The sequence below is a fragment of the Labeo rohita genome, chromosome 17 (assembly GCF_022985175.1).
Source record: "Labeo rohita strain BAU-BD-2019 chromosome 17, IGBB_LRoh.1.0, whole genome shotgun sequence".
In the NCBI taxonomy this organism is placed as follows: Eukaryota; Metazoa; Chordata; class Actinopteri; order Cypriniformes; family Cyprinidae; genus Labeo; species Labeo rohita.
Genome location: NC_066885.1, coordinates 20094807 through 20108481, shown reverse-complemented (window position 1 = coordinate 20108481; position 13675 = coordinate 20094807). Strand labels below are relative to the sequence as shown.

Here is a 13675-nt window from a genome sequence, read left to right as displayed (position 1 = left end):
AAAAGTTTACACCCCTGGCTCTTAATGCACCGTTTTTTCCTTCTGAAGCATCAGTGAGTGTTTGAACCTTCTGTAATAGTTGCATATGAGTCCCTCAGTTGTCCTCAGTGTGAAAAGATGGATCTCAAAATCATACAGTCATTGTTGGAAAGGGTTCAAATACACAAAAATGCTGAAAAACCAAAGAAATCGTGGAACCTGAAGGATTTTTCTGAAGAACAGCAGGCAGTTTAACTGTTCAGGACAAACAAGGGCCTCATGAACAACTCATGGTAAAATAATGAACATTGTGCATGCTCATTTTCCCTGTTTGTACATTTAGATTACCTTTGCTTTCATCTTATGCTAACACTAATAATTATTATGACAATAATAATGTGAAAATGACTTTAATATTGGTGCATCCCTAAGTGTAGCTGAAAACAACTGCAGTTAGACAAACCCACTGAAATTATTAGTAACCAACTGTTGAAAATAAATGTTTACTGAAAACATGATTAACAATAGAGTAGTTTAGGCCACTTCTCTAAAAATGTAAGCTTTATTACAAGTGATATTTCATGATTTAACAATGGATGTACCTGTAATGTTGATGGGAATGACATCAGTGGCCACCGACTGGGCCTGTAGTCTCATCTTCTCCTCAGGAGTGGGCAAAGGTAGACAGCTGGTCCAGCTTCTCTGGATGTCCATGTCATGTTCCAGCAGAGGTGTCTGAGGTGGCATTGAGTACACAAGCTTCTCTTCTTCATTAGGTGACTCTGAAGCCTGAACACAACACAAACAGACCGATTTAACGAGGTCAGGCTTCTGTGAATGATAGCCTAGCCAATTCTCAGTGATAGGTATTGTCTGATATTTGGTCATTTCTACTGTTAAGTGCTTTCCAAAGAGACCAAAGTAAAAAAGACTCTCAGAGTGCATTTCCCTCCAGTAACGTCGGGTGACTGAAATATTTCTCTGAGCAATAAGCCCAGGGGAGCCCTGAATGGAGGAGAGCTACTCTCTAAATTATTCATGCTAATTTGAGATCAGTGTTACAGTCAGTGTATTCAACCATAATGTGTCTCGACACTCTTGTATTTATTCATTTATTTATTTTTTGGCAGAAAGAAATTAGATTCTTTTGTTGTTCTGCTTTGCATTAACCAGTTCTTATAAATTTGCAAGATTGCTTAAGGGAAATACACAATCTAATTATGTTCTAATTATGTCTAATTTGTATAATCTACGATACTCACAAAGTTTTTGAGGGGAAAACACGCTCACGGCGGATGACTAGCACTAGTAGGTTGTGTATGAAGATGCTATGAGGACTTGTTAGGATCTGAAGCCACTTTTTACACAGCACAGAGCTACTGCTGACTAGCAACTGCAGCGAAAGCAGTACCTTTCTTTTCCAAGATCTCAAATGACAGCAGAGAGAGAGGCATGACTGTGATAGGCAGTCTAGGACTTTAAACCGCTTGGTGAGAAGAAAGAAAAATGGAGAATAAAAGAACAAAACAACATCAAGTGAAATGAGACATTACCTTTATATAGGATTGCAGAATGTGGAACAAATATTTTCTAGTTTTACTCATTGATGGACTACACTGCTAGAATGCATATAACCACTAGGGGGCAGTGCAAAACAAGTGACCCAAATCATGTGTTCATTTCAAGTCTTTAGGAAAAAAAACAGGCCTTTGTCTGTTTCATGCAGGTTAGCTCTTATTATACAACTTAACAGTTAAAGAAATCAACTCTTTGAAATGAACACAAGTTTTGTTCTTATTTATATGTCCATCCACTCATTTTTAAATTTGTAATATGAAGCCTGAATGTCAACTTGGGCTACATAAAAGGCATTTCCACTGACTTTCGGTGATAATATGGTGAAATGAACTGACATACTGCATAGCCAAACTAAATTAAAGTTGTTGTTGTTTTTTTAGCGACAACATTCTACAGCAATTCTATAATTGTGGGTACATCTCATGTCCGTGAAGTATATTTTTAATATATGTTCATCAATATAAAAGCCAGTGCTTAATTTTCTAGTACACAATTATATTTTTCCCAATCCAATTTACTATATGTTGAAAAAGCCAAATCTTTTGTTCAAAAATGATATTTATATCACATACAAACCTGGTATTCAGCTGTCCGATTCTGTAAAGTTGCTCATTCTACTCTGCATTAAAGCATGAAAATGACCTCAAATATAAATTAATTTCATAGTTTTGCCTTCAGTTGGATTAGGTTTTCAAGACATTTGGGTGTGCGCTTCAAAAATAATAAGTGTTTATTGTGATACAATTTGTTTAATCTGTGTCCGAAAATCCATTGTCAACTAAAAAAGGAATGGTTTGTCCCATTCTTGCATAATTTGCACAGTATGATGATATTTCCTCTAGAAGCACATGAATGAAACACTAGAAGTTATGTTCTCTCTCTTTCCCCTAATATTGGTTAAACTAGCAAACCTGTGTCAAGAGTGGATTAATTGACTCAACAATGTTACACAAGTATTATTTCTACAAATCTCACAAGACAGTTTAACTAAAACTTATTTTGTTTATGAAAATATATTTCTAAACATACCATATGTTCAGTAGTTCTAAGCTTCCATGTTGAGTATAGGCCCAAAACACTAAAAATGTCAACTAAGTTACCTGTCAACTGTGTTACCCAGTAAAGGTAACATGGTGGACAGTTGCAAACAGAGATGGTAATTTATGCATATATTCCTACAGATCACCTTTATTTATATAGCACAATATACAATATAGATTGTTTCAAAGCAGCTATGTGAGGTCATGTTTGGGTATTTGGAAAAAAGGAAAACCATTTTCTTCACATTGTCAACTTCTAAATGTACCCCTAATTATAGAATGACCCAAATGTTAAGTAAAGGAAAGGACTGTGTTTAAATTTGCGTTTAAGGTTAGATTTACCTTCTTTTTCTTCTCTGTCTTTTCCTCATCCAGGTGCACATTTTCACAAAGGCTGGTTGCAGAGAAGGCAGGGCTTTGGGAGTAGTACTGGGAACTGCGGAATCCATCTTTCCTGAGCTTGTCGCACTCTGGAGAGGTAAGCATAACCATCCAATCATGAACAATCTGTAGGGTTAATGAGTATGTAAAGACTATTAAATGCAGATCACAGGTCTACAGCAAGAATTTAAACACCAATTCATGATACATTTTTGTGCACAGGCAGTTCAAACAAATATTTAATTAATCAAAGAGGCTATAAAATCAAACATTTATTTCTTTCAGACAAAAATTGCCCAGTGGAGAACTAAATGAAGCAATAAAAGGCAAAACTAAAAAATATTTCTTAGAAAAAACAGCTGAAGTACACGTTCTACTCATCAACAGAATTTAACAAATGAAACGCATAACTGTTTTTGAGAACAAATGAGAATGATTAAAGTATTTTTAGCCAGCATAGAATGCATCCCGATAAGCACCCTGCAAAGAAGAGATTTCACAGAACAGCTGATGACTCCTATATCACACTCAGCAAATTACTGAACAACTGCAGAGCCATAGTGTCCTTTTGCCCTCAGTGGGCAAAAATGATAGACAGTGGGCTCATGCTCTAACAATAGATAGATAAATAGATAGATACAGCTGAGGTCAAAAGTTTACATCCCCCTTTCAGAATCTCCAAAATGTTAATTATTTTACCAAAATAAGAGGGATCATACAAAATGCACGTAACTGTTTGTTCAGTACTGACTTGAATAAGATATTTTACATAAAATATGTTTACATATAGTCTACAAGAGAAAATAATAATTGTTGAGTTTATAAAAAATGACCCTGTTCAAAAGTTTACATCCCCTTGAATACTGTGTTGTTACCGGAATGATCCACAGTTTTTTTTTTTTTTTTAGTAATAGTTGTTCATGAGTCCCTTGTTTGTCCTGAACAGTTAAACAGACCGCTGTTCTTCAGAAAAACTCTTCAGGTCCCACAAATTCTTTGTTTTTTTTCAGCATTTTTGTGTATTTGAACCCTTTCCAACAATGACTGTACGATTTTGAGATCCATCTTTTCACACTGAGGACAACGGAGGGACTGAGATTCAAACGCTCACTGATGTTCCAAAAGGAAGATAGAGAAACTTTTGAACAGAATGGAGATGTGTACTTTTTTTATTTTATTTGCCTAAATATCATATTTTTTCATTTAGTTCTGCCCTTTTTCTAAAGAACAGCAGGCAGTTTAACTGTTCAGGACAAACAAGGGACTCATGAACAACTAGCTGTGGATCGTTCAAGTAATAACACAGTATTAAGAATCAAGGGGATGTAAACTTTTGAACCAGGTCATTTATATAAATTCAACTATTATTTTCTCTTGTGGTCTATATGTAAACATCTTTTATGTAAAATATCTTATTCAGGACAGTAGTAAATAAACAATAACATGCATTTTGCATGATCCCTCTTACTTTGGTAAACTAATCAACATTTTGCAGATTCTGAAAGGGGGGGGGAGACTTTTGACCTCAACTATAGATAGATAGATAGATAGACAGATAGGTAGATAGATAGATTACTGTCACTTAGAGCTCCAGCCAAATAAAAGCCTAGTATCTGTTTTTACTGTAGGACTAAGAATTCAACCTGAATATGTCAGAACTGACTGCTGGGTTATGGATGGCCTGCAGAGTGGGGGTCTCCACCTCCACCTAATGCCACTGACATATCCATTTATTTCAGCTGATCACCTCCTCTGGCACTTTCATAATGAGTGCCTGCTGAGAAACACTATTAGCTATTCTCTCTCTCCCCTTCTCGCTCTCTCTCCTCTGTCTTTTTGCAGAGCTCAATGTAATCACCTAATCTTCTTGCAGTAGCTCATGATAAGACACAACACCTTGTTCAGCGTAGCTTGCAGTTTGAACAAAATGCATAATATCTCTGCTGGTTACTGTTTTATAATCTATAAAATGCTAGCAATTCAAACCTTCAGTCTTACATTCACTTTTTGGATTTTTACAAATCCCATTTCACCTACTTCATGCTCCAAATAAATAGAATCCAAAGTAAAACTTTCTGTTAAACATAAAAATGAGAATAGAAGATATTAATAATGCATAGAGAATTGTAATAATCTTATATTTATACTGTATATGGCACTGACCAGGTGATTAGACAGTTCAGTAACACAAACCTGCAGTGTCAGCAAGCTTGCAAACAACACCTAATGCAAGAACAGCTTGACCTGCATTCTTAATGTATACTAATATAAGGCAAGAGGATTATTTAGATCACATAAATTATAAAGCACAGCAAATCATCACTAAACCAACAAATACTGCTAAAAATGCGTATTACCACAAGCACATTATTATAGGAGCGTGGGGTGTTTTAGGAGGCTTATAATATTACTTCACAAAGTGCTAATCAGTAAAAACTCCGCTGGAGTCAATAATTATAATTAGCCGTGCATTTTGAGCTGTGATTAGTGAGGAGAGGCTACAGGTTAATATGTTAGTAGCTCAAAGAGTAAAGGATAGACAAAGAGTGAGAGAGAGAGAGAGCATGTGTGAGGGATTTAACCTTTAAGAGGACTTAACTTCAGACCTTTCACTTTTCATCTTACTAATGGCAGCTTATTGCCCATAACAACTTTATGTTTCTAAAAGCTTCATCTCGTCTTCGTCTTCATTTCGTCTACCATCTAAGAAGTGGTTAAAGGAGTAGATCAGTCATAAAATGATAATTCTGTCATTTATTCACCTTTAAGTTATTATAAACTCTAGCAAAACATCTCATTTTCTGTTGATATTCATTGGAAGGAAGAAAGTTACACAGGTTTGGAATGATATAAGGGTATCAATGGATGATAGTAATTGATTGTTCCAAGGTTACCAATCAGTTATCAAAACCTATATTGTCAATAAAAATTGATTGTTGTAAAGCTGCAGTACCTGCAGTCAACTCTTAACTGCCGCATTGTGATTCACAGAGTGAGAGGAAAAACATTTAAAATCTGTGATGTGGGTGGTCGATGAATGCAGATTAGATTAAAAAAATATATATTTATAATTCACAATTATAACAAACAGACAACAGCCACGACCCTGCCAAAGCTCACTGGGAAAAGGGGGAAAACAGACATTTGGTGTGCCACCTGCTGCCCCCGCTGGAGCCAAGACAGTTCACAAACACACACCGGTACATTAGCATTCCAGAGCACCTCAGAGGACTAGTTATTTAGGCAATAGCAAGGTCAAATGAGATAATTTAAGAAGAGCCATGAATGTATAATATATCTGGTTTCCAGATACAAGGGGAGTGATGTTGTTCCCTAGTATAGGATAATATACCCAAGTGCAGCAGAAGGTCAAATGATGAGGACAGATGCCATTAGGCTCTCCTCAAGCTGGTTCAGGAAGGTATTTAAAAATCCCTATGGGAGTTTATTGATATAAGGTTAGTGAAACAAAATCAGGCAAAGACACTAAACCAGGAAGATTCAGAAGCACAGAGAGAGTGAAGTCGATAAGAAACATCATTCACAATCCATTTTACTTCTATTATGTGAAATATTTTCAGGTGCAACTAATGTACATTAAGTGCTAATGGGTATTGGCTGATAAACATCTCTTCAAAAATTGTGGAGAAGATATGCATATGTTTACAGGATGTTAGAGGCAATTTGTTGTCTGTGCTCCTGTGTGAGAACTTTTTGCAGTGAGGTTGCATTTGAAAGTGGAAAATGAAAATCTCCTGCCAACCCTCATTTTTAAAAAGGCTTTAGCCGGTACTTTGATGCTGAGGGTCATGTTAATCCTTTGAAAACATATCATGGTAAGCCTACTAATGCTTCTTTTCCAAATGTATTGTTACTAATGCCAATACCTTTATTAAATTAACATTAAATGGCAATAAATTGGCTTTTAGAAGATTTTAGAAATGCTGTAGTCTAAAACTGTGGTTTTCGTGAAACAGTGAACATTTTGTATGTCTATTAACACACTTGATTCACATCATCAGCTCATTAGAACTAACGCAAAGTATACAATACATCATTTTAGGCCCGATTTTCACTTGCTGACATATTTTTTGGAGATCACAGACAAAAGCATAAACTCTGTGCTCGTTAATGTAAGTGAAGATCACACAGTGTGAATTATCAGTGTTGACTATGCCTTGGAAATATTTAGCAGGCTAAATATCTGGACATGTCTGCAATTCAGAGTCTTGCATTGTGAAATGTGTTTTGGCCAGAAATGACATCTGCAGCTATCTACAGCAAATGAGAGCAAGATACAGGGTAATTCTACTCATGTGTGATCTTATATCTTTTATGTCACTTATGTATCATATCTTGTGCATGCATTTTGTAAATAAGACTGACAAATTTATGATATCCAAAACATCTGGCAGCACTGAAAATCGTGTAGTGTATGGACAACATAAGAGAGACATACAAAATGTACAGTGCTATGAGTTTGCAGGATCAGGATTACAAAACACAAAACTAAAGCAATGCCTAGATAGCTGTTTTTGCTAAAGGTTAATATTATTTTCTTCACAGATAAGCAAAGAATATAGAAAAATATAGGGGAATAAAGGAAAGTTTTTTCAGAAGTTATTTCAGAGGAAGATAACTATTACAGTTTGTGACCACAAAACCAGTCATAATGGTCAACTCTTTGAAATTTATTTATACATAAAAGCTGAATAAATTAATACATTTCCATTGTGTTATGGTTTGTTAGGATAGGACAATATTTGGCTGAGACACAACTATTTAAAAAATCTAATCTGAGGGTGCAAAAAAAACAAAATACTGAGAAAATCGCCTTTAAAGTTGTCCAAATGACGTTCTTAGCAATGTATATTACTAATCAAAAAGTTTTGATATATTTACAGTAGGAAATTTACAAAATATCTTCATGGGACATGATCTTTACTTAATATCCTAATGATTTTTGGCATAAAAGAAAAATTTTGACCCATACAAAATATGCAAGTGCTATGTAAGACTGGTTTTGTGGTTCAGGGTCACGTGTGATGAAAGATTATACAACTTTAGAAAAAACTGCACTATGCCATTAGTAAGACAACAGGTGCCAGTTATCACATGTAGTGATGAATACAACAGTGTCTGTAATCCATACTGACCTCTCAAGTCTAAAATTGAAGCATGGTTATAACATTTGCATCACAGGCAGTGTAATGTCAGAATGCACTGCTTCATTTTAGGGTAAAATGGTTGTGCAAGGGAACTTTCTGCACAGTGGTAATGCTAACTTCATTATAATGGTCAATGGCCTGTAACAGAGAAATCACATATTCTTCTGCAGGGCATTTTGTATTTGCTGATTATATGAAGCAATTATGCTGAATCTTATCTTCTAATGAATCCCTGCTTGTACTGTTGAGATTATAATTTGCATTTGGAAAAGAAAAAAAGGAAAAATTACAGTCGTTTTTGTCTCTGACCTCTGAGGACTGTTTTCAGGTTGACTTTGGCCTGACGGTGAAGGTCCTCGACGCAGTCTGGTCTGGATCCTGGCAGGAAGACGTTCTCCTGTTGGTGCCAGGGGGCTGTGTAGTGCACCGACCACTTGCTCTCCTCATCTAGACTGGACACCGCTGTAAGAAACAAGGACACATTAAAATTCAACATGTCGAAAGGAAGAAGGTCAGTGGATTGTGTAAAAGCACACTGAAATGGCTTCCATTGAATGGCTTCCATTGATGGTCCAGATCGGCTTATGTTAGTTTAACTGGCAGCAAAATCTTTGTGGTGAAGCTACAGACCTTTTTCAATGGAAAAACCTGAACAAAATGGTCTTTTAGAACTATTAATGGGTGCATATGCAGGTACCTGGCTGATATTAGTGACATTTTTTATTCATCGTCATTTAACACTCAATGTTAGTCTTTAAAAATACTAATACTTCGACAAGTTTTAAAATTAAAATCCAACCTTCATGTTTTCAAGTATAATGATGCCTGTGTACACTTGTATATACTTAAAACATACATTATACAAACATACTACATAAAATAGTACACAATTATAATACTATACATAAAACAAAATAATTACCGGCTTATCTGTATTAGCCAGAATTTTAAGATTAGTTTTAATTCTAATCAACTCAATGCAGATGTTTATGCAGCTTTAGGAGATACAATTCAGACAGAAAGAAAAACTCCGCCTGTGGCCGCAGCCGCTGGGCACATGAGATTTGGGAGCTGCAGTCATGTGCAGTCTCTTAGCCTCCCTCAGTGAGAGCACATGAAAAACTGCGCGAGGGGCCGGGCCAATCTAACACTTCTGCACCACTGCGTCTAAAGACACTGGAGACATGCTTGTCTCGGGCTGGTGCCTTGACAACCCAGATTAAACGATCAATTATGCCAAGGCCCTCCGGGTAAGATTAACCAGGTCAATCTTATCAATGCATTTTTCCATACAAAAAAAGTATGTCAGTGATTATAGATTATTCGCAATACTACTTTCCTCAAGTGCAAGAGGTCATGAGCTCAAAACATGAAGGCAGAATTCACTAGTGAAAAACGTCAGTGGTTCTATTGGAAAATATCCTAAGGCTAATTCAAATGTGTAAACAAGTACAGTATAAGTGTAATCTATATTTAAATGTACCTTTACAACATGCAGCAATATTGAGTTTTATAGTCATATATAAAATAATCTATCATTGTCTCATACCAAACCAGTAATTTATATAAGAAGTAAAAAATATAATATTGATATTATTATTATTATTGGCATAAATAATAATGATTAAAATATTAATATTTAATTTAACAGAAACATAATATGTATATATATTACATATAACTTATTATTTAATGAATTTAGAATTTATTATAGAATATTATAGAAATTAATTAATTTATATAATGAATTGTTTATATATATATATATATATATAACTACATACACACACACACACACACACGCACACTCTCTAATTATAATTCAATTTTTAAATAATTAAACATTTTATTTAATATATAATTTAGATAACAAATATAACATATATATATATATATATACATTTAAAAATAATGAGTATATATATATATATATATATAATTTATTACATATTATTATATATATTTTATATATATTTTATATATATATATATATATATATATATATAATTACATTAACAAATATAACATATTATTTTGTATAGAAATGAAAAAAAATAATTTAGTATATTTAAATTACAAATATAACTTATTTATTATAGAAATTAAAAGAATTATAAATAAATTAATTATATTATATATTAAAGAATGAATTTTAATGAATATAAATATACTCTGATTATATTTACTTTTTAAAATTTTTACATTTCCTATTTTTAAGTATAATTCAAAACATACATTTTTATTACAAATATAACTCATTTATTATAGAAATTAATGAATTTATATAACAAATTGTTTTATATTTATACATAATACTGATTATATTTAAATTTTTACAATATAAATATATATATAAATATATAATTTTATATATTTAATATATACTTTAAATTACAAATATAACATTATTTCTTATAGAAATTAATTTCCATTATATCCATTTTAATTTCCATTATATCCATTTTTAAATGTTCTAAATATTCTATATTCTAAATATTAATCTTTTTTTAATTACAACTATAACTTATTTTTTATTAAAGAAATTTATCGATTTATATAATGAATATATATGCACACACACTCACACAAACACAAATATATATATTTGTAAAATACTCTGATTTAATTTCAGTTTCTAATACATATTTATATATACATTTTTAAAATTTCAATTTATAGGTATAATTCTACATATTAACCTTTTTTATTACAACTATAACTTATTTTTTATCATAAATAAATTATATATATTATAAATTATATTATATATTATAAATTAATTTATATATTGAATACACACACACATATATTTTTGTAAAATGCTCTGATTTAACACCCTGCATCATTTGGTAGAATATATTAAAATGCACAAAACAGGGCATCAGAGCATTACATCACCAGTAAAATTCACTCTAAGTTGTAGAACAAGGTCACTATAAGGAGACCAGTGCCCCGCTATAAAAGGAAACTCGCAAACAAATGTAGCACAGCGCTCCGAATCAGACGCATGCAACCCACAGCACCAGTGATGAATAACCCCACACCCCAAACTACTTCAGTCTACTTGACCTTGAGCTGCACAAGTGATAAGATAAACCAAAACCGGCAAGGTACATGATGAGAAGAGCTTACCCTTCTTTTTGAAGTACTTAATGACAGATTTAAGAGTGGTCGCGATGAACACCATTGTGAAGGGTGACCGATCCCCTGAGAGATGTGCGCATAAGGATGAATTAGTCCACCATCGGAGCGAGTGAGTGTGAGGAAGAGAAAGGGGGGAAAAAGCCGCCACTACCCATACGACACTCTCTCTTTACTCATTTTACGCTGACTGGCACAGCATGCAACACTCCCCCTCCTCTTCTACCTCTCTCTCTCTTTCTCTATCACTCTCTCTCACACACATTTGCCCACCCCAGAGGATATTCAGTTGCTGTTTGAGTTGTACTCTCTCTCTCTGCATCCGCCTTCCTCTGCTCATCAATTGTGCGTCTCTCCTCCCCTCGTATCTCTAGCTATAGTGCATGTCTCTCTGTCGCATTGCATAGGTTTAAGTCTCTCTCACCTTGCCTTTACTGCTGTGGAGGTATAACCAACTTGGATCCGTGCCATACACTATGGATCACTGACAATCAGCCTATTGTGTTTCTCGACACCGCTGCAGCCCCTGCCACTCCTCCTTTCGCTCTGTCCTTTCTCTTTTGAGCTGGGGGGCCCAGGACGAGTTTGAAAAGGATCCTAGGGCATTCAGCAGAGATTAAGGTGGTGCTCACCCACCCAGCTCCTATTTAGGGGCTCATTGCTGCAGTATTTCATTAGTGTCGAAGCAAGTGTAAGTTTCTTTCTCATTCTCGCTCTCCTTTTTTTTTCTTTCTAATGAACCGTGAATGGCCACTCAGCATTTTCATGTGAGGTTGGTCAGAAATGCATTTAGATTCGGTGCACACGACTCACAGCTGTGGGTTTGCGATATCACTGTACGTCTTTGACATTGTCATGAACCTTTGGAGCAAAGAAGACATATTAAGTTGGGTTTTTTGAGCAAAGGACATTTAAACTTGGTATTTACCAAGCCTGGTGTGCCAATCAGCGGTGATGTAAATTAGAGCCCTCTGTTTATCATAGCACACTCAGATGACACACAGATGGCCATGATGCATTGACACTGATCCAATGTGGCTACCGTCATATAGAGCGTGACGACCACTCAGTAGCACAGCAAATGTCTCTCCCTGGTTTTAGGCACTTTATGAATAAAAACTGGCTCAAGTATGCTCTAATAGTTTGTAAGAGCGATTTTACAGCAGTGGTAAAAATGTTAACTGCCCCTTGTCCACTAAAAAACAGACTTGGTAGTTCTCCCTTATGTCAAATTCTAATTTACTGATAGATTTTACAGTAGATCATTTTAATTTTGGGTGAATTTAGTAAATACTGTGCAAAATAGTTTTAAAAATAGCATACATTCATCTGTAACATTGGAAAGATTTAAAGAAATCTAATCAGTCTGGTTTAGGTTCTGGTTCCTCTCAGAAAATCTTGCAAATGGTGTGTTACAGTCAGGATGAAACATTTGAGTGAAACAGATTATTGAAAAAGCAAAAACTAAAATAAATTAAAAAAATGTAGGGTGGGGTCTTACAGTAGGTTGTAAGAAATGGGCTGGTTTTAAGTGTGCTAAATGATTGAAGAAGTCACTAGGGGAAAGAATTAACACCAATTTTCATTTTCATGCAGATTTTTTAATGACCCTTTACTGTTTTTTAGAGGCAGCATAAATGCAATCCAATAACTGATCTCAACTACATACAGTTGAAGTCAAAAGTTTATGTACACCTTGCAGAATCTGCAAAATGTTAATTATTTTACCAAAATAAGAGGGATCATACAAAATACATGTTATTTTTTATTTAGTACTGACCTGAATAAGATATTTCACATAGAAGATTACCCTGTTGAAAAGTTTACGTATGCTTAATTCTTAATACTGTGTTGTTACCTGAATGATCCACGACTGTGTTTTTTTTGTTGTTGTTATTTAACACAGCTGTATTTGTCCTTAAAGGTTAAACAGGACCTGAACAGTCCCACAAATTCTTTGGTTTTCCAGCATTTTTGTGTATTTGAACCCTTTCCAACAATGACTGTATGATTTTGAGATCAATTTTTTCACACTGAGTACAACTGAGGGACTCATATGCAACTATTACAGAAGGTTTAAACATTCACTGATGCTCCAAAAGGAGATCGGATGTTGAAATTGGTATGATTCTTTAGGGTCTTCATAAAATGTCTGCAATATAACAACATATAACAACAACATTTTTACCTTGTCAAAAACATCTCTGTTCACAGCGAGCCGTTTCGGTGCATGTCTCTTTAAATGATAATGAGCTACTGCTCACTCTGCCCCTCTCTTCCGTTTTTTGTGTATTTGGTGGTGCATTATCATCAGAAACAGAATTAATCCACTGCGTCCTCAGTGGCTCTAATGTCAGGAGAAAATGAAGACTCTTAAGCCCAAAGTTT

At 34.5% G+C, this 13675-nt stretch overlaps 1 protein-coding gene across 7 annotated transcripts in view; it reads right to left on the bottom strand.

The window, feature by feature from the left end:
- Window positions 1-13675, bottom strand: part of nhsl1a (NHS-like 1a) — a 67469-nt gene that overhangs the window by 12185 nt on the left and 41609 nt on the right. For 4 of the 7 annotated variants that reach the window (XM_051134159.1, XM_051134165.1, XM_051134161.1 and 1 more), the window contains exons 2-5: window positions 8456-8608; window positions 2940-3067; window positions 1391-1465; window positions 582-768 (exon numbers count right to left, since the gene is read on the bottom strand). In XM_051134159.1, coding sequence (XP_050990116.1) covers window positions 582-768; window positions 1391-1465; window positions 2940-3067; window positions 8456-8608 — 543 coding nt within the window. Of the gene's footprint in view, window positions 1-581; window positions 769-1390; window positions 1466-2939; window positions 3068-8455; window positions 8609-11278; window positions 11530-13675 lie in introns of those variants that run through there. The other 3 variants (XM_051134162.1, XM_051134164.1, XM_051134160.1) reach the window with 3 other exon arrangements.